The sequence below is a fragment of the Pelodiscus sinensis genome, chromosome 1 (assembly GCF_052426305.1).
Source record: "Pelodiscus sinensis isolate ZL-2025 chromosome 1, ASM5242630v1, whole genome shotgun sequence".
Lineage (NCBI taxonomy): Eukaryota > Metazoa > Chordata > Testudines > Trionychidae > Pelodiscus > Pelodiscus sinensis.
Window position 1 is genome coordinate 269,328,353 of NC_143052.1, and position 22,364 is coordinate 269,350,716.

At 41.4% G+C, this 22,364-nt stretch overlaps 1 protein-coding gene across 3 annotated transcripts in view; it reads right to left on the reverse strand.

The window, feature by feature from the left end:
- Nucleotides 1-22,364, reverse strand: part of NDFIP2 (Nedd4 family interacting protein 2) — an 83,671-nt gene that overhangs the window by 19,149 nt on the left and 42,158 nt on the right. For 2 of the 3 annotated variants that reach the window (XM_075918832.2, XM_075918834.2), the window contains 4 exons: nt 19,783-19,916; nt 18,964-19,023; nt 13,524-13,611; nt 2,051-2,175 (listed from right to left, as the gene is read on the reverse strand). In XM_075918832.2, coding sequence (XP_075774947.1) covers nt 2,051-2,175; nt 13,524-13,611; nt 18,964-19,023; nt 19,783-19,916 — 407 coding nt within the window. The remainder of the gene's footprint in view (nt 1-2,050; nt 2,176-13,523; nt 13,612-18,963; nt 19,024-19,782; nt 19,917-22,364) is intronic. The other variant, XM_075918833.2, reaches the window with a different exon arrangement.

The following is a 22,364-nucleotide window of genomic DNA, read 5'->3' on the forward strand; positions in this document are numbered from 1 at the left end:
AAATCACACCAAGAGCTTCTGCAGCCCCATAACAGCTCCAAACTGGGAGAGCACAAAAGATGCCCTAGCTCCCACCTTATTTGGATTGAGCTGAAAGTTCTGTGCCTGTGAACACGTGCTCCAGTACCACAGATTCAAAGTTAAAGCACAGAAGGGACTATTAGGTTATCTGTCCTGTATATTATAGGACATTAAATTGCTCACAGTTAACCCTATATTGATCCCGGTAACTTGTGCTGTTTTTAAGCATTTCCCCAGAGCAGCATCCAGAAAAAGACATCAAGAGTAGGACACTCTACCATTTCCCTTGGTAGTTTGTTCCAGTGGTGAATCATCCTCACTATTAAAAACATGCCTTTTTTTGTACCCCCAAATTTGTATTGCTTCAGCTTTCAGCCCTTTGTTCTTATTACGCCTGTTCCCACTAAATTAAAGACCTTTTGAAGACATACTTATCAAAGCATCTTTCAAACTTTTTTTATTAAAAAGACTGAGGTCTAAAATCTCTTATTGAACTGGAGAAAATGCCTTACATGAATCATTTTTGCAGCTCTTTTCTCCACACACCAGAATTTTTTGGAAACCACTTTTTTTTTTTTTAAATGTTGACAACAGAACTGGACACAATATTCCAGTACTCCAGGAAGAAGTAAGGATCACCTCCCAGCTTCTCATCTGCTGTGTATAAATCCTAGGACTGCAGTAGCCCTCTTTGCACAGCTAGTTTATGTTAAATTGCTTGCTTACCTTAACCAGTGCCCTTCATGGTACAGAAACAGGAATGTGTGTCCGCATCTGCAAAATCATCCGTATACATCCACATCCACAGATGCAGACACCTGCGGATTTGCAGGCTTCTAACCATAGCCCCATAATGCTTTTTAGAGTCACCACTTATATAGTTACAATCCTCCATTTTGTAGGGTTGGCCTATATTTAGTTCTTAGATATATAACTTCACATTTTACTGGATTAAAAACATTGTTTGAATGGACCCAGCTTGCCAAGTGAATCTCATTGTAAATATTTTAAATCTAAATATACAAAAGGAATCATTTTAGAGACTAGCTTAAGCCCTGTAGAATAGTCTACTATCCCTTCCAAGCCCTTTTTGGCATTCACGTTGGATATTCTTGTTATTCACATAAACATCCAACTCCTTTCTGAATCTTGCCAAATTCTTGGTTTCAACAGCAGACTGGCAGTGAGTTCCATAGGTTGTTTTTTTTTTTTAGTAAGCATTTCTCTTTTTAAATTTTCTACCTTACAGTTTCATTTAACGCAGGATCTCAATCTCCCAACCCACGGACAATCACTGACCAGAGCCATTGGGCAAACTGCCTGGGAGTCCCCATTCTCCAAACCCCGCCCCCAGACTCTCTTACAAGGATGTGGATTTGGGGAATTCTGAGGGGTTATGGCATGGCAGCAGCATTCCCTCCCCTCTTCAACAGTGCAGGAACCATGGGAAAGTGCTCCCTGGGGAAAAATCTAAATACAGATGTATAAGTACGCATCCTCGTGGGATGAAAGTCTGCTGGCAGAGCTGTGTCAATAGATTCCGGGCATGTCACAGAGAACAACAATAGGGCTATTAAGGAATTTCTTCACCTCCCAAAAGCTCCAAGGAGGCCCTGTCGAGACACTTGTATCAATTGATTTGATGGAATGTAAGAACCTAAGTTTATAATACACCTTTATTTGATTCTTGCATAATCTTTCACAGTTAAATCCTTTTTGATAGAAATAGGAACACTGCAAGGTAAAAACTGTTACAGCAGATACAAAGCAACGCCAATGTTCAATAACCCACACATTAAAAGGACAGTAAAAGCTATTAATTGAATAAAAAGATATTAGCTGACAAAATTTTTCAGTGTCTACTTTAGTCAATATTTTATTGTATTAACTGTTAAATATTAGAACCATATAATAAAAATGCATACATACCACTTTAAGTGGTATTTTAAATAAAGTAGATACACTGAAACAATCTTGATTCATACTATTTTAGTAGAGACAGTCATAAAATAGTCATCTGGAACCTTACCCGTACAATGAGAATCCATTTAATCAGCGATAGACCAAATCCACAGATTGCACCATATCTTCCTGCTATGGTGTTAGTTATACAGAAGGATAAACAAAATCCAATCCAGTTGAAAATAAATGCCACTACGACCAAGAGAAATAGTAGCTGTATTAGTTACTCTTCTTTAGCCATACAAACTAAGTAACTTTAATGAATAAATGAGTATATTTACAAGATTAGAGATAAAAAAATCATATCCTTCAGAAATCTAAATGTTCCTAACGATATACAGTTTAAAAAGTGCACTAGCTAACATCCATCAAGCCAGTTATTTTAAATAGAGAAGACAGACAAATAAAAGTAGATTCTTTTTTAAAAGAGCAAGTGTTATATCCTCTACAGCAGTGGTCTCCAAACTTTTTACACCTAAGATCACTTTTTAAATGACAGACCAAGTCAAGATCTACCGCCCCGCTCCTTCCTTGAAGCCCCGCCCTCTCTATTCTCCTCCTCTCCTTCACTTGCTATCCCCAAGCCTTATACTGCTGCTTTAAAAATTTAAAAAAAAATTAAAAAATTCTGCTGTAGGAAGAGGGCTTTCCAACATTTGGCCTGTCTAGACTGGACCAAACGTCAGAAAACAAACCCTTCTTTTGGAAGCCCCCTTATTCCTCATGGAAAGAGGAATATAGGGGTGACCGAAAGAGATTGTTTGCTCTTCCGCTTTTTTTAGTGGAAGAACAAACGCAACCCTGGAAGCAGAAGAGTTTTTCTGGGATATCTCCAGAATCCTGAAAAACTCCTGCAGTCTAGCCGGACCCTTGCTGGGTTGAGACAGGATGTGTAGTCTCTGGGGTGGGAATGAAAGATTTGGGGGTGGGAAGGGGTGAGAGGTGCAAGCTCTGGGAGGAAATCTGGATGCAGGAGGAGGTGGAGAAGGGGTCACTGTCTCAGGGAGGGGTCTTCAGGCCGGGCAGTGTTGGGGTACTAAGCAAGCCACAGGCTTGTGGATGTGAGGGTGCAGGAATTTGGGTTGGGGTATGTGATGGGGCTCAGGGCAGGGGGTTCCAGTGCATGATAGGCTCAAATCTAGGGTCTGGGGAAGGGGGAATGCAGGAGTGGTTGTGGCCAGATGGGGGCTTGGCCCCAATTGGGGGTTTGTTGGCAAAGGTTTCATTTTTAAATAAAATACTAGGTCAAACAAAAAGTTTCTGCATTGTCTTTATTAATCAGAATGTCAGGGAACCTGCCTTGAGTCAGGGGTCACTAACCCATAGAAAAGTCAGTCGGGAGCAGGGGACACAGTACTAGGGAGGGATGCTAGCGGGTTCTGGGGGAGGGGAGAGGGAACAGGGTGCCAGAAGGACAGGTTTCTGCAGCAGGGGCCAGGGTGCCAGTGGGGGACAGGATTCGGCAGCATGGGGGAGGGACGGGGGGTACCCTACACCAGCCACGGAGGGAAGCCTCCATCCCGGGCTTCCTCCAGTGCCGACCCTCCTCCCCCGCGAAGGAAGGAAGACCCGTTGCATACCTCTGCTGGCCCCGCCCCCTCCCGCCAAGTGGGGAAGCCCACTCAGGCAACCCTCCCCCCTCATACGCACCTGCCCCGGGGCTGAAACCCCCTCGCGCACCTGCCCCTCCGCAGCACAGGAAAATGCCCGCGTCGGGCTGAAACATCCCCCCCTTTTTCCCTCGTGCGGCACAGGAAAACCCCGTGCGTGCCTGCTCTGGGGCCTGCCCAGCACATACATAAACACCCCCTCACGCAGGGAATCCTCACGCGCACGCCTGACCTGGGGCTGACTCACCCCTTCTGTGCAGTGCAGGGAGCCGATGCTCCCTCCCACGCTGCATCTGGCAGAGCAGCAAGCGCACTTCCGGAACCGCCGGAAGTAGCGCTAAACTGTGGGACTTCTGTCCATCCCCGGGAAGCTGACACTACTTCCATTTTCATTTGAGGTAGTTAGTGGGGCTTCTTGGGGGCGGGGGGGAACAGGACACCTCACGATCGACGGGTCGAGGCCTCATGATCGAGTGGTCGATCGCACTCGACCTGTTGGTGACCATGGCTCTACAGAACTTACTAGAAGCTACTGAACCTCAGAAAAGAGCACCAAATAAGCACTATGAATTGGATAAATACACGAAGTGACACATTCATCTTAGAACAATGAAAAGTGTAGCACGATTATCAGTAAGGAAAATACGATTACAAACACTTAAATCGATTCTATACAGAGATTTGCCTTGTCTGCATAAAAAATTACTTTTTGGTTTATAAAACTGATAAAGTCAAAAAAATTATATTGGGAACCTGACATGTTACAAGAATAGGGCTTTCGATCACTATGATTTGATATCAATGAAATTTCATACCGGGCTCTGGGGGCATAATGCAATCTGCAGTATATTATTCAGATAAGTGATATTATGAAAATGTAATGCCATTTATTTTTGTAAGAGGCAGCCAGCTCGCCGGGAGCAGGGTGGGAGCTTGCAATCATTCACGGTGACTGATAAACCCAGGCTTATCAGTTAATGGTGTAAATGGTTATACTTTTACATCTCTAGTCTGCACTGCAGCTTGGACGGGGCATCTTAGCCCAGGCAGCCAGACATGTGCTACATTTGTTTGCGTCAACGTACTAAAGTTGCAACAAGGATACTGCTGCACTGCTGGAGAGCTGGCTACACCCCCGTGCTGGTGCGTGTTACCATGTAACTGCAGAAATTTTCCCCAGTTATCCAATTAACATCCCTAATACAGACATATTGAGTCTTATTTCCTGATTCACGGACCACCTGCAAAAAGCCACAAAGGCTAAGTCTGTCTGCCAGGATGCTTGCTTAGCTTAAAGAAAGGGAGATCAGTGAAGTCTCCTTACAAATATCCTGGATTATTGTCTAGTACATTCCAAAGGGAGCAGTCTTTCAGAAATTAGAATTTCTAATTGTAAATTAAATCCAGTGTAAAACAATACATTTTGCACCATAAATCAGCTGAGTAGAGCTATAGTTAATGTTTGACAGGAAAACAGCACTTGAAATGCTTGCTTTCTGGATACTTGAATACACTGAAGGTAAATGCATATACAGTTTTCCCCCTACCTTTAGCGTCTGCCCCCTCACCCAATCTTCCAGATATACAGTAGCCCAAGACTCAAGACAGGTCTGTGACCTCTGCCTGCTCTATTCCACAATGCAGGTCCTTGAATCCCCAAGTCCATGGTTAAATTAAAGGTTTCCAGGTAAAGGGAACCCCACTTTCCCTTCATGGGGCTTTTCTCCCCCTCCAGCCTTGAATTTTGATTCTTGCTCCTCCTTCCCCCAAAACAGATTCAGCAGCAACACTGGCTTCTGTCCCACAAGTTAAAAAATTCACCAAGCAAGGAAGACCCTGCCCTGAAGACATCATGGTCACAAAGCAAAGCTCAGACAGCGAGTCGCAGGAGCTATCTTTGTTATAGACAATTCTTTAAAGGCTATATTGTGATGTGACAATTGCAATAACTTTATTGGTGGCAGGACAGTGTAAAAGCACAGAGTAATTCCTCTCCACAGAACCACCCTCCCCCCTCCCAGGCAACAGAACTAGAAGTGCAGGTCTGGGCCATTTGCTGGACAATGGGAAACAGCTGCTCCATTATGCCTTACAATGGGAGTAACTGTTGTAGGATACAGAATGTGCATAAGCCAAGCCCCACCATCAGAGGGCCAGTTCGTGCCACCAGCACAACAGGCACCCCACTGCCAGCCAGTTGGACTGCCCTCTGGTGCATCACTGTACAGTAGTGGTTCCATGACAATATCTAGACACACAGGCAAAAGTTGAGAGAACAGCTCCTTCATGTTCCTTCTTATAAAACTTTTGGGTTCCAGGCATACTGCCCTTGTGTTCTTATGCTCTCAATGAGAACAAAAAGTTAGAGCACTCTCCCTGTTTTACTTAATCCAACTACTCTCTCACTAATGTACTTAGACCCTGATCTCTTTGAGGGCTGGTGCCATTTATTTTAGCCCTATATTCACTTCTGCAGTCCATCTGACCAGTTTTATATTAGCTGCTGCAATTTGGACAGGTTGGGTATCCCTGGTCCGGCACCCTTGGAACTTGACCGGTCCCGGATAAGAGATTTGCTGGAACAGGGAAGGTAATTTCTCTAGCCCCTGCTGCCAAACCCCCTGCCCAGCCTGCTGGCCAGCTCCTCACGTCCTGCTGGTCCTGCCAACCCCGCTAGGCAGCCACCACTGCTGGGACCCGCAAGGCAGCCACATGTGCCACACTGGGGCTCCAGGTTTTTCCAGGCAGCTGCGTGCACCATGCCAAGGCTAGGGAAACCAGTTCTAAGTGGTGGGACCGCATTGTCAAGAGGGATGAGAGAAGTGGCTATAGAACTTCTGAATGAGTAAAGCAACCTCCCTGGAGCTATGTGCTGAGCTGGCCCCTGAACTGTGGTGCAAGGACACCCCAATGAGAGCTGAGAAGCGTGTGGCCATTGCAGTATGGAAGCTGACCACACCACACTGCTACTGTTCAGCTGCGAATCTCTTTGGAGTAGGCAAGTTTACCATTGGGGCAGTATTTCTGCAAGTGTGATAAATGACATTTTGCTGGACAGGACAGTGACTTTGGGAAATATGGATGACAGTGGCTGGCTTTGTTGAAAAGGCCTTTTCTAACTGTGGCAGGAACAGTGGCCTGTACATGCTGCCACTTTTTCTAGACTTGAAATTTGCAGTAGGAGATATGGAAATGCCCACAGTGATCGCAGATGATACAGCCTTCCCCTTATAGCCATGGTACATGAAGCCTTACATGGGGCACCTGGACAGCAGCAAGGAGCAGTTCAACAACAGGCTAAGCCACTGCCAAATGGTTGTTGAATGTGCCTCTGGCAGACTGAAGGAGAGATGGAAGGATCTCTATAGCAGGCTGGACATTTAGGAGGATCATATCCCCAAGGTGGTGGCCGCATTCTTTTGCTTACATCATTTGTGAGAGTAAGGATATCCCATGAGTGGAGCACTGAGGTACAGCATTTTGACTCACACTTTGACCAGACACTTGAGCTATTAAGAGGAATGCTTATGTTGGCCATCAATATCAGGGAGGCTCTGAGGAACCTCTCTGACAATGAGGGGACTTGAGGTTTCTCTGTGTTTGGGTTGTAGGCGAGGCATTCAGGCCAGAGTGTTGTGTGGGTTCAACACAAAATAAAAAAAAAAAAATTCATGAAAAAATACCTGACATTTGTTTTTAATTGTATTTTACAACCTCACCGCTGTGCTGATGGCCAGCTATCCAAGTTGGTTTTGCAGGGAGTGGAGTGTAAGGGGGGAAATGTAAGGAGTGGAGTGTAAGGAATGGTTGCTGGATGCAGAATTTCACCTTTGCAGTCATGCATGATTTGGGAAGGTAGAGGCTGTGCTCTTCACTCTGTCTCCCTAACTTGTCTCTACTCTCTTTTGATTGACTGAGCAGTGGAGTGACCCAGCAAATCCTTCACCAGATCATCACACATCCGTGGCTCTCCCCAATACTCCCACACCTTAGTTGGTATATTCTGTTTGATGGTGTCCAAGATGGCTGACTCCTCAAGTCCTGGCCTGAAAACGTAACCATCCATTACCAATAGTGACTGTATTTTTCATGATAAAGATTGTTACAGTTCTATACCATGCAAGGCCCTGGAAATATATTCCCACTTTGTTCGACCATCGTGGAGGCAAGCAGATCTCTGCAGACACTTATATCATGGTGATTTCCTAAAAATGAGAGAGAGAGTGTGTGCGCGTGTGCGTGTGCAGGGGGAGAGTTGATGTTTCCCCAAGAAACATCACTTGTGCATCACTTGTACAAGGAAACATTTTTGATTATCCTACACTTATCTATGGGCTGCAATCGCTGACATAACCCTGCAGAAGGTCAACAATGTGCTGCCGTTGGTTCCGGCTGCACACACTGAGGGCTGGTTTGGGAAAGTGTCATACCAGAGGGGTGGGGTAAAGGCAGCCCTGCCATGGAATCTCAATGACAAAAACCAGTAATTACATCAGGCAAATCTTTTATATCATTTTCAAGGAAGATTCTATTGTTATCTATGCATGCATTAATGCTGTGTTTGGCCATAGTGAAATACAGCCTCTGGATGTCCCAAACTGAGGTTCCCCCTCCCCAACTACATAGGCTGCCCTGCATGGCCACCATCCGTTCAGTCCTCAATCCAGCCCACCTGTACAGCAACATACCGTGTCCTTTCTGTTGCTTCAACATGTGGCATCTTCATAACAACGAGTTCCTGAATGTCCTCACAAACATCATTTGAGAACAATTCCTCACTGCCTGGCTCTCAGATTGCCACCATAGTGACCCTAGCCTCCTGGCCCTCTTCAGTCTCTTCATTAACTTGGGCTTTTTGTTTATCTGGGACCATATTTTTGGCTCTCTTCTCTTCTTAGAACTATTCACAGTATCCATGGGTTTGGTCATGAGGTCCCCAGTCAGAATTCCATCCAGTTCTTTATGAAACTGGCATGTTTTGGATGCATCAGACTGTCGGTTTGCCTCCTTTGCCTTGTGGTAAGCCTGCTGGAGCTATTTGACCTTGGCACTGCACTGTAAGGTGTCTTGCTCATACCCCTGCTGGCACACAGCACTCAAGAAATATGACCATATATGCCCCAGTTCTTACAGGAGACTTGCAGTTCCAATTGCACCAAATCTTCACCCCACACACTGATTAGATCCAAAAACTCTGCAATGATCCAAGCAGGGGATCATTTTAACGCTACCAGCCCTGTTTCCTTGAGAAGACACCATGAAGACCATTACACAATGGTTTTAATTTTCCCAGGGTTTGCAGGTAGGAGGGGAGCATCTCTTTACCTGTAAACATTACGCGCTTAAAGACGAGCGGATGCCCAGAGTAGCCAAACAGGGCATTGCAGGATGCATGCTGGAGTCCAATCAACTCAACAAAAATCTTGTTTGACACATACTGCATAATTGTCAACAGTGTACACTAGAATCCCTTGTGGAGGGAGAAGTTTTCGGTCACGAAAAACAGCCACATGTCATGACATTTGTCATGCTGTAATATGGAAGCTCAGAAGTTTGAGAAAAGACAGTTTCTCCACAAAACATGACAATGTAGAGAAGGCCTGAGAGTCTGAAGAGCTCTGATGCATAGTCTCTCATGGAGGGACAGACAAAAGAGGAGTGATTATTTGTCTGTCCATATGCATGGGCATCAGAGAACCAGGGAATACCAGTGACAGGGGAGGTACTAGAGATAGTGGAGGTTGTAAATACTAAGGGGTCTGACTGAGATCAATAAAGCCACTGTACTAGGCAGGGTGGAAATGTGTGGTCTGTTATATCTCCTTGTCCCTTCTGAAGCAGCTCTTAAAACGAATAGAGATTTTCAACTTTGCACTGTTTCCTGTCTGAAAGCATCTGTGAATCTCTGAAAACTGCCATCGTAAACTGGAAACTCCCAGTATGTGAGATATCACTAGGCAAGTACTGAGTACTATGCATGCTCCACCTTTCCCAACATGGATGAGAAGAAACTTGGGGCAATTCAGCTGTCACAGTTCTAAATACTCTCTGCACAGGCGAAGAGGATACCTTGCATGCATGGGCGGACTGAATGAGCATTGCTGTCAAATATCTCTAATAGAAGGTACATGGGTTACACATACACCTGAAGTGGAGCACCCATAGGGACGCTACTCAAACAAAATCTAGCCACTCTTCTTGAGCTTAAGATAACCAGAAATACAAACTGTAAAAATTGTGGGAATGCCTAAGAGGCATTCCCAATTGTGTTAAAATGTGCCTTAGAGTCTCATTGCCTTGCATTTTTCTCTTGTTATTCATTTATATTCATTAACATCAGCATTTTCCTTTATAAGTATGTGCCAATTTTCTATCTACATTTGGACAATCTGGTCTGATTGGCTAATTTATTGTTCCAAACTACTGCCAAGTTTCTTAACATGACTAATCCTGACCATCATATTTGGTCATTTCTACCCTTATACCATCTTACTTTTGGCTAATATATTTGAATGTGGAATTCAAAGTATAACCAAACTAACATTAATATGGAATCCTAAAATAAACTCACTTGGAGACACATACATTTTTGCTATGTATTTTGGATGAAGAAAAAATAAATTGTGTTCAGTATTACTTTTAATTTATGTCCAGATGTGCTATTCAGCTAGGAAGCTTCTGGAATTTTACAGTATAAAAATAAGGTGTTACTTAAAAAAAAAGTGAGAAATGGGAGTTAACAAGGAAAGGCAGCAGTTACTTCTACGAAGCATAGTGATAGAAATGTAGCCGTTAGTCCTGTTTTTTGATTCAGCTACACCAGACTATGTAGCACTTTAAAGACTAACAAGATGGTTTATTAGGTGATGAGCTTCCATGGGCCAGATCTGAGGAAGTGGGGTCTGGCCCACAAAAGCTCATCACCTAATAAACCATCTTGTTAGTCTTTAAAGTGCTACATAGTCCTGTTTTTTGATTCTTCTATGAAGTATTTATTCTACATTCTGCTATCAGTTTAATTTATATGAATCACTATTTTACTCCTGCAATGTACCATTACCAGCATATGCTCTATTTATATTTCTACAAGGAAATGTGTTTGCTTATTTAGAACTCCAGATTATATGGATTTTTTTTAAAATAAATATACTGGCATTGAAGTTTTTTCTCCCCTTTTATAAAAATACAGACATGGCCACTAGATGGCTTGAAAACATGACTTTCAATGAACAAAACAACAACAACAACGAGTTTGGTGGCTCTTTAAAGACTACAAATGAATTAGGGGAGCTTTCATGAGTTCTCTCTCACACAAGCTTCTGCCCTAATAGCTCAATAAATCTCTTAATCTTTAAAGAGCCACGAGGCTCATTTTTTTGCTGCAAGACTAACATGGCTACCTCTCTGAAACATAACTCCTAGTGCAACTTAAAGAGTTTCACCACTAGGTGGTAGCTACAGATCATACATTGATTCCTCCAGGCGTGCTCACAGCACCGCCAGCCCCCGCAGTCAGGCCTCAGGAAAAGGCTGAGACAGGGCCAGGGCAGGCCCGGTGAGAATCAGGACCACAGCAGCCTGGCTGTGCTGGTCACTGGAGATGGCAGGGTCCCATTTGCGAAGAGCACAGCCGGGTTCACAGCCAGGGGGCTGGCTGCCCTCAGCACGGGAGCCTGGTAGGGCCCAAGAGGGCCAGCAACTTTGGAGAAGGGGGCTGGGTTCCTGCTTTGGGGCTCACTCCCCCTGGGGAAGGACGTTACAGATCATACATTAATTCTTAAAATCTTATTTGTATTATCTCTCAGTTTGAATAGAACAAGTTTAGATAACGAATGACTTGTTTTACTCAAAACTTACAAGTGACAAATCTGATTTTGGAGGATCTTTGGTTTCAAAATTGTAACATACAGCTGGAAACTTACAGTCTGTGATCTGTCTACACCACATACACCTTTCAGTGGTGTGTAGAGCACATGCATTACATGACCCACACAAATTTCAACAGCATTATATACGACAGGGGCAATGCTTAGGCAAGTGGACTAAAGACATACCTGAAACCCATGAGTATGTACTCTATTCGCTCAAGCAGTGTGTCTACTTCAGCACTACTTTTAGTAGGGATATAAAAATGTGTTTATTTTGGTAAACATGTAATCGCTGATTTTGTCAGCAGTTACACATTAACACACACAGGGAGGGTGTGGCCTGCATGTAACCATGAAGGTTAACCAATTACATTCCTATTTTCAGCAGCGTAATTTCCCCAATGCCTCAGCCTTTCCCCTGCCACAGGGAAAGGCTCGAGCAGCAGACAAAGCTCTAACAGCTCCCCATTGTGAAGACTTTCCTTGCTGCTTCCTCCTGCCAGAGCCTGTCATGGAAGCATGTTGCTACACGGTTGAAAGGATACGCAAACTAGTTTTCACTGTGGTGGGTATTAGGGATGTTAGATGTCAGGTAACTGAATAGTCATGTAAACACATGAAATTTTTGCAGTTACACAACTATTTGATAGTCCCTAGGGGCAGGTGCCAGTGCGTTCCCAACCCCACTCCTGGGGAGCCCTCTGCCGCCCCACACTGCTCACTGTGTCAGAGGCAGTAGCATAGGGCGGCAGGGGGTTGGGCTGCGAGGGGAGCCAATTTAAAAAAAACTCCCTGCACAGACAGGTTGCCTGCTACCACCCGCTGCTGCCTCTGATATAGAGACAGCGGGGGAGGTGGGGGAGGGAAAGAAATGCATGTAGTCGAGAAGATTAAGAGATAAGCCTAGGCTTATCAGTTAATCGTACAGTCAACTACACGTAGACATCCCTAGTGTGTATAAAAACATACCCTACATACCGCCGCCAGTGATGTGCAGTGTAGACATAGCCACAGAAAAGGAGTTCTCTCTTATGCCCCTGTTAAGGCAAACCACAAGAAAGTGTAGTGTAGGGAACTAATCCAAACAATTTAGTTTTACATACCCCAAGCAATGAGGACAACCCTCCAAGCTCTTACAGTACCCTTTTATTTCATCCCATTCCTCCATAATATAACGCTTACAGAACTTAAACCAGGGATGTTGGAAAGCATGTAATAAGGTAACCATTCATCTACTAAAGATCTCATTGGTTAAATACACTGTGGGCTCTTCAGTATTAAGTTTAGCTTTTACACTGCAGAGACTGCATCAAAGCCTCCTCCCTGGGCATGGAGTAGGCTGCCCTGCTCTCTCAGCTCCCAGGGAGGAGCCTTCACTGCCTTGCTTCAGCAAAAAACGCCTCAACAGGAACCAGCTGAGTTTATCGGGTAAATGATTATCGATTAAATGCTAACATCCCTAACTTAAACCATTTCCCTCTTCCCTGGTGTGTAAACTCTTCTCTTTTTTGTACATTTATATTCCCCCTTAACTTAATTAAATTATCTATGTGCTCAGTCTTCTCAAGCATTACTGTATCCCCCTAATCATTCCTTTAGGTCCTCCAACTTTCAAGCAAAGTTTTACTCAGAATCCAACACCATGGGTCTGCACTTTATGTGAAATGGAGGTATTATTGAAATTTCATTTTCTAATCAAATATTTGTGCACACAAATGCCTATTAACACATACAGTTACCTAACTGGTGAATGAACACAATGTAAGCATATACCTCCATGAAAACTGCTGCATGCACCAACTCGTGAAAAATAAGGTCTTAGTATGCCAGTCTCTTAAATGAAGGAGCCCAGTAAAGAGTCAAGAAAGAAATTACTGCTTGTTTGTATGGGCAATTTTTGTATCCTTGAAAACATTTAGAGAATTTCTTAAAAGCAGAAAAAATTTGCATGCCTAATGTTAACTCAACAGTTTCTCAAAGATGCCATTTGTTACAGTGTTACTATCTTTCATATTCTGCTATTCCAATGGAGATTATACATCTTAGACATGAAATAACTTACTGAAAAATGCCAACATGAAGATGCCATCATTGCCCACTCTAAGTTGATCTGCATCACTGAAGTCATCCCGAGGTGGATATTCTTCTTCCTGGATTTACACATTGGAGACACGTTAGTGAAGGAAATTTAATTTCAGATTAATGCATTGTCTTGTAGATTTAAACCATTAATTGTGTTTTTAAAAACATGTGAGACAGCCATTTAATAAATGAAAAACTCAGAGCAAAATTATTAAACTTATATTCAAATGGAGTCTATTGCTTTACTATGATAAAGCCCAGGTATCAATAACATTGATCTATAAACTTCAGATAAACTGAAACATGCACAATTGGAAGCGGTACATTCAATTTAAATTGAGCTACATGTTACTTGGTAGCCAAATTCTGTTCAACAGTTAGCAGAAAAACATCCATCCATAGAGTTATACTATGATTGAATTTAGCCCAATGTATTTTAACATTCCTCATCCATATACTCAGTGTGAACAGAAGAAAATATTCACATTATAATTGCCAATAAAATATGTAAACATAATAAGTAATGTCTATTTTCATCATTTATATAGTTCTTTTCTTCAAAACAGAGAATTTCTCCAAGTTGCCAAGGTATTCACATTTTTATGGTGACTAATAATATTTATCACATTAGACACACTTGACTTATTTTTCCTGAATTTCAAGGGATCTTATTTTCAGAGCCACAAAATTCTGAGGCTTGAGGATGGGGAGAGAGTGTTAAAGTAAAGATGCCATCTTCCATCACAACATACTCTACAAACAGGGATGTATACTGCAGAGACATTTTTAAATAATTCCCATTATCACCATTTTAGCTCCATATTTCTAAGCCATTTTCGTGTAACTACAGTTCAATCACAAATATGGTTGAAGACTAGATTTTAAGGGTCTCTACTGGAAGTTTCAGATCCCAGAGTTAGCAAGAAGTTTGTATTTGTTCAAATTGTGAGACCTATAAAAATCGAACATAATAGGTATTAAGAAATTTATATGCAAGAAGCATGAAAGCATTTTCATTTATCTTTTTAAAGTGAGAGCTTCACATGATCAGTTTTTGGGGTAGAGTAGAGGATGACATGACAACATTTTACACTACCCAAGTAGAATAAACGGAAATAACATTTAGAAGCTTTAAAACTGAAAAGTAAGTACTGTATTTGGAATAAGAAAAGTCAGTTTAGTACAACACACAGTTAAATACTTTGGTTTCCTAAGATGCTAAACTTACAGAGTCCCAAATTCAGAAGTTTATGATTGTACACACACTTTTTAAATACTTAAAGTTTAAATAAAATGACTATACCATTAAACATATCCAACCAAATTTAACCAGTACACATTTTATATTAGAGCTGTCTTTTCCTGAGAAAATACTTAGCTTTGCTAACAGATAGTCCCTAACTACACTGCATTAGGGTTTCCTGATCAACATTCTGGGAAATTCTATCAAAAACAAAACGATCTCACATGTGCCCACATGCTTCAAAATAAAGCAAAGAGAAGTAAAAGCTTCAGTAACATCCTGACACAAGTGTTCCCGCTAAACTGCAGGGCAGCACAGCTTCACAGGTGATTAATCAGCCCCACCCAGTCAGCTCTGTGCATGGAGCCCTAACCCTCTGAATGGGCACAGCTGATTAATCACCTGTGAAGCTATGCTGCCCTGCAGCTAGAGGGAACCACTGGGGCTACATCTAGACTGCAAGCCTCTTTCGAAAGAGCCTTTTTCGAAATATACTTTTGAAAAAGGATCTTTCAAAAAAGAGCATCTAGACTACAACCAGTACTTTCGAAAAAGCAAGCCACTTTTTTGAAAGCGAGCACCCAGGCAGTCTGCATGCTCTCTTTTGGAAAAGCCCAGTTTGTATTACATAGTGCCTTTTTTCAAAAGAGCACTTTTAAAAAAATAGACATTCTTCCTCATAAAACGAGGTTTTCTGCAGTCAAAAAAACTGCCCTGTTCTTTCGATTTACTGTCAACAGAACACAGCAGCAGTCTAGACGCATGGGAAGTTTTTCGAAAAAAGGCCACTTTTCTAGACATTCCCTGGGTGACACCAGGGGCCATTATCCAGGGCTCTGCAATCCAATAGGCACCAATTACGAGTGTTAGATTTGAATGTCCTGATGAATCTGCCTCTCACTCTGTAGCCCATGCAGTGCCTTGAGGTGTGGATGTGCAGAATAGGGCGCACAACTGCTGCTGCACCAAACCCACAGACAAGAGGCAGCCTGTGACAGATAACCAGCACAGAAAGTCACCATCGGGCAGAGCCCAAAAGAAGAGAAGATGTTGCTGACAGATTCTTGGTGGGTAGAAAAACCAGGTTGGCCTTCAAAATTTGGCCACAGCAGACCTCTAGCACAATGACTGTAAACTAGTTCTCGGGTAAGTACGACAATTAATTTACTAAGTTCATAATGAAGTCAAGACACATACATGGTGATGCCTGCAAGATAATAATTCACAAGATTCCTCAGTCATGTTAAAACTCTGAAATCCCTAACAATTCTTTGTTGTTGATTTCAGTGATTTAAATGTCTCACCTCAATCTTTAATTTTGATAGGAGACAAGATGTATAAATGGTTTCACATTTTTCTTGTCTAGATACAGAACTATAGGTGTCATAATACGTTGAGAAAAACATTTAATTTGATAATTATGAATTTACAGGGCAATATGCAGAGTTGTAACTGAGGGGAAAAAAGTCAACGGTCCTCTCTCAAATACAGGATATACACATAGTTTAAAGCCACTTAATTTAACATTCGAAACCTAAACCTAGAGCCCTTCATTGCTATTTGACCTTATTCCAGACCCAATTTCAAATTCTAGAGCTAGAAACAGCAATTTTCACACAAAAGAATTCCTATCTGTACCATGTAAAATCTGTATTACTATTTTGAGGAGTTTTAATAGAAGGTTTGGAAACGTGTATTTCAGATTTGTACATAAGGCTAAGTGCATAGAAGGTGAGGCAAAGCTAAAAATGATGATGCCATTCTTAAACAGCTACAAGATGGGTTTCCTCTTGCGGAAAACTGCATAAAGATCAAGGAAGAAAATATAAATTCCTATAGCTCCTTAAAGAGAGTGTCCCCCACTCACATCATCCCTAATATTATATTATGTTAGTTTATCTACATTAAGAAGGAAATAAACATACAATACCTAACTAGAAAGATTTACAGTTTTTATTCAAACCAAAATATAAACTTATTTTAGAAATAAAGTAACACTTGAGGAAGGTCTGATAAAAAAAAAAACACTTTCCCAAAGCTGCTCTAACCTTTGCTTTACATCTTCCACGACAGCTAAACAAATTATTTAAGTGTGTTAAAATAACATTACATGATCTGTAGATGAAACAGCATTGTCAGACGTCAAGTTAACAGGAGGAACAGGAACATTTTATCGTTTTGTTTTTTTAAACCAAGTAAGCTACATTACAGAAGAAAGGAGACACACCTGGGAAAATTTTAAAAAGGTGGTCAGCTTCACCCTCCATAAAGCCATATGATGGTCACTAAGGACATGTCTACACAACAGGGCTAAACTCGAAATAAGCTATGCAACTTGAGCTAAGTCAATTGCATAGCTTAAGTCAAAATAGCTTATTTCAACTTTGGGCATGTCTACACAGCAGTTATTTTCAAACAGAGCACTGAAATAGAGCACACTTGCCCCAACTTCCCTTACTCCTCATATAATGAGGTTTACAGAAGTCAGAGTAGGAAGCTCGTTATTTAGAATTTATTTCAAAGTAACAGGTTTGCTGTGTAGATGCACACTATATTATTTTGGAATAACGCTGCTGTGTAGACATGCCTTAAACGTCCAGAGTCATTTTTTAAAAATTCATGTTAAAAATACCCTGGATGCAGAGAAATCACTCTGCTTTGAAAATGCCCTGGGCATTATTTAACCACAGTACAGCACAGTGTATTGACACATTAAAATATTTTCAACAGCAGATTGCTTATGTTTTTATTTACAGACTTGAAAGTAAAATTCTGTCTAGATCCATGAAAGCTTTTTATACTCAGATTCTGGTATATTTACTTATCTAGCTCCCTCATATGAAAGGAAAGATACAAACAGAAATCAAGATCTTTCCTGGGGAATTTGAAAGAAGAAATTCACACACACACAGTACTAATAATTTTAGTATATTTTGTTAAATGTGAGGTTTATGTTATTAGCAGTGCAATAGAAGACCAAGATGTATTAACTATCATAATAGTTACATATTATATTAATGGCCTTAAATTATGCAAATGGGTATTTGATACTAATCCTAAATCAACTGGTTATAGCCAGAGAAAGTTTTCAACTGACCCCAGATTATGTTGCCAAATGGCTTGAATAATATTTTATAATCACAGAAATAACATATGAAAGATACCTCTTTCAAGCCAGAGGTCATGCCTCCACTAATGTAGGTTTGCCCCGTGCAGATTATCTTGTTTGTATAGTTTTGTTTTATATGTTGCAGTGTTTCCTTATAGGTAAATACTGCCAGCCTCTTAATGGTATTTTAGTGCGGGGGGTGGGTCTCTGAATTGTTTAATGTAATAGTCATGTGTTAACCTGAACTGAATACCACATATTGCTTAATATCTTTATTAAAAGATTTTTAGAGTAGCTAGAAACTTCTACAAACACAATGTTGAATCAATAGCATTCCATAAAAATTAAGGACATGTCCCTGCTTCTCAACTTGAGGCATTTAGAGCTCTAAACAAAAGCTCTAATTCACTTACCCCCTTTAATTGCTTAGCTCACAAAGCGGATCATGCAGCCTGAAAGATTCACACACATTTTTTTGTAACTGCTACAGATTTTATGATATACTTGTTACTATAAAAAACTAATTTGGCTTTTAAGACCAGAATCCAAGGATAACATTTAAGGAAATAAAATAAATAATAAGCATCACAAATACAATAGCATATACTGTGAACAGAAAAGTGCTAATCTTCCAGCATCTTCAGTTATAGAGGTATCTGGTACTGACACTATGGTTACAGTTCTGTCATCAGCTTCATCATGAATATTTTTCAGGGGGTTATAATTTTCTCCAACAGGTATTTAGCATCTATCCTGAGAAAAACTGGCTAATCAATTAAGAAATTTGAGTCTTAAGCAACCTGTCTGACAGCTGCTGCAGCTTTATACAGTGCAAAAGGTTTGTATAATATCTTTTCATAAACATAATTTATAATCCCCTGAAAAAGAGTTGTCGTAAATATTAACATAATTCAAATACAGATTTTCAAATGGCACATATTTCGCATATGTAACAATTTCTGAGATTTCAATGGTGATAAAATACTTCTGAAGTGGGTACGGGCAACTCAATGTTTACCAGTATGAAAATTCATAGCAATGTCTAAACTAGATAGAACTGTGCCATACCTCTGGTGGACTGAGGAATATTTCATCAAACAGACTCCTAGATTCCCTAAACTGGCCGTGCTAAGCATGTAAAACAGAAAAAACATAAGACAAAAGAACTAAGGAAGAGTGTTACAAGAAAGCCATTTATTACAAACAAATCATTAAACTATTCTGAAAATTATTTTTTTCATTTAAAAGATCTTATAAATATCACTTGGTTTTCATTACCTATTTCCCTTTTAATATTCTAAACTAAGACTGCAATTAGAATTTTTCTAAAGGGATAAATTAATGAGGGGAAACCTATGGATAGAGAGGGCAGAGTAGCACATACACAAAAAAACCCGAAATGAAAATGAAAAACCAAAATAAACATTAAAAATTGCAAAGTCAAGCACTCAAAAGTTAGGAAATGCCATATATATTTTTTTCCCCAGTCACCTCCTCTTGTCTCAATTTGTCAGTTTTTTCTTTGTCAGCAATAAAAAGCACCACATTTCTGACTCAACATAAATTTTTATCCCAGGAATTGGAATAGTTAACTCAATGAATCCTCTCATCCCCACCCTGCTGGTACATACTAACTATAGAGAATGGGAAGGGGGGGGGGGGGGGTTGAGGAGTTTAACAAACAGCTGTACTTAAATAAATGCTCTACAGTTCTATAACTTCAAAAGATATTAAGCAACCAAAAGACATCACCCAAAAATTATTTTAAAAAAAACCAAACACGTGGGCCTACATTCTTTTTACATAACTTTAGAGAACTATACATTTTTAAAATCAGCTTCATCTACAGATTCCCCCAAAGATTTTTACACAGATATTTCAACTTACTCTTTGTGCAGCTTCGGCTGCAGCAGCTGCCATTGCTGCAGCTTTGGCTTTCTCTGCTTCATCGTAAGTAGGAAGAGAGGTAGCTACACTATATGGAGGTGGTACAGGGTAAAATTCATTGTGTGTTTCTGTTTCTGTTAAAAACAAAAAGAATGAGATTCATGCTTTGTATCTCAAAAGAAAAAACAGAAAATAGTCTACAGCAATATTAATGTGCACTAAAGTAACAGAAGGGCTGGTGACATTTAAACTGTAGAGTCATTAATTTCAGTCTCTTTGTTTAACAGCAACTTGACCTATAAGTGTTTGCAGACATTGCAAGAAGTTTTTTGGTTAATTTTTTAAGAAAAGTTTACCCAACAGGCAAGAGTGATTCACAATTTAAAGAAGCCCAGAGTGACAACTCAAAAGTAATTTCATTAAAGTCTGACCTAGAAACTTTCTGTAGAAAGAGGGTGAAGAGTTTTGGAATTAAGTTTACAGTTTGCTAAAAAGCAAACAAGTGTTCCGCTCATACACAATTATTTTATCTGATGGTAGAACAAGGGTGCAAAGAAACATCAGAAAAAAAAGAGCTTGAGGTTCTTAATGTTAAAAAATAGACTCATGCTTACCCTGGACATATCACATCAGAGGCAAGACAACTGCTTGCTCTTCAAATGTTTCCGTTTTGATATGTTACTTTTAAAAAAGTAATACTTTACATAAAAGAATCATAGAACTGGAAGGAACCTCCAGAGATCATCAAGTTTAGTACCCTGCACTTATAGCAGGACCAAGCACTACCTAGATCAGGTATGAGCAATCATTTTTGAAAGGGGGGGTAGTGCCACCCGAGAAAGGTTGGGGCCTCAGGCAGAAGGGGCAGTGCCAGGAGCTGCAAGTCCTTTCAACTGCTTCTATTTAAGGGCTTGCGCCTTCCCTGCAGGAAGGAACGAACCCTTTGAATAGAAGCAGTTGAAAGGGCTCACAGCTCTTGGCCCCACCCCTAGCACGTGGCGTGGCAACCGGGATTATATTGGTTTGTAGCTATTTATTCATGCAAGGAGTTTTACCATACTCTTTTTAACTTGCTTACTAGTACTGAAGTTCCCTGGGGGCCTTTTAAATATAAAGATAGCACATTTTTAAAAACAAAATATTAGCCAACTTTGTCCTCTGCTATCAAATTTGATTATATATAAAAGGGAAGTTACCTTGTGCAGTAATGGCAGTTCCTCAAGATGTGTGTCCTGGTGGGTGCGCCATTACCCATCTCAAAGAACCACTGTTACTGCACAAGGTGAGTAACTTCCCCTTCCTCGACTGATGTTCCCACGGGTTCTCCAGTGTTGATGACTACTTAGCGGTACACAAAGATGGAAGGTGGGCTTTGGCTAGGTTTTATGTGCGATGAAAGGACGCACTGGCTACCACAAAGTTAGTGTCCTCTATTGTAGAAATTGCATAGTGCCTCATGAAAGTATGATTAGAGGATCAGGTAGCAGCACAACAGATGTCTTTGAGCAGAACTCCCTTTAAGAAGGCTTTTGATGCTGTCACCACTCGAGTGGAGTGCACCCTAAGGGGCATAGGAAGAGGTGTGCCTCGGAGGGAATAACACTGGAGAATGCAAGATGTTACCAATTTTGAGACACACCGCAATGAGAGTGGCATTCCCCTGGAATGCTCCGCCAGTGAAACAAATGGCATCTGTGATTTTTGGAAGGGCCATGTACCATCTATATAGAACACCCTCCTTCAGGCATCCAGGGTGTCTAGAATAACCTCTTCTCAGGGAGCAAGAGGCTTTGGGCAGAAAGCCAGAAGAACGATAGAGCTAGATATGAGTCAACAGTGTGCCCTTGATGTGGAAATTGAAACGGTAGGTAGGTAGGTAGGTGGGTGGGTGGGAGGGAGGGAGGGAGGGAGGGAGGGAGGAAGGAAGGAAGGAAGGAAGGAAGAGGGCAGAGAACCATCAACTGGAGGGTGGAACACTGCAAGCATAAGTGATGAAACTGATGACCATGTTGTTGCAGGAACATAAAGTAGTCGAGGACTGTATGGTGGGAGGTAGTCAAGGCTTGGATGTAGTTTCTCTCACATCAGGCCATAAATTGCCTCCACTTATAAAGGCAAGTGGTCAGATGTCTACGGTGGAGTAGGACATTCCTTACTTATTATGAACACCTTTGTTCTGCCTCTGAGAACCAGAGAGGAGCCATGCCATCAGATGTAGTGTCTGTGGTTGCAGGTGGCAAAGGGTGCCTCTGTTCTGCGAAAGGAGATCTGGGCAGGTTGCAAGAGGGTAGGGAGATTGGAGAAACAGGGGTAGAAACAGGGAATCCAGATCTGTCTGGCCCATGCCGGGATAGGAGGATGACTACGGCATTGTCTGACTATCTTGTGGAGGACTCTGGGGATGAGCAGGATGGGAGGAAAGGTGTCGAAGAGGTGAGTATTCCATGGAATAAGAAAAGCATCTCCCAAAGATCTGGGTAACATGCCTACCCTGGAGCAATACTGAAGGCACTTGGTATTGTGGCATGTTACAAAGAGGTCTACCAACAGCCAACCCCATCAGTGGAAGACATTGTGCAGGA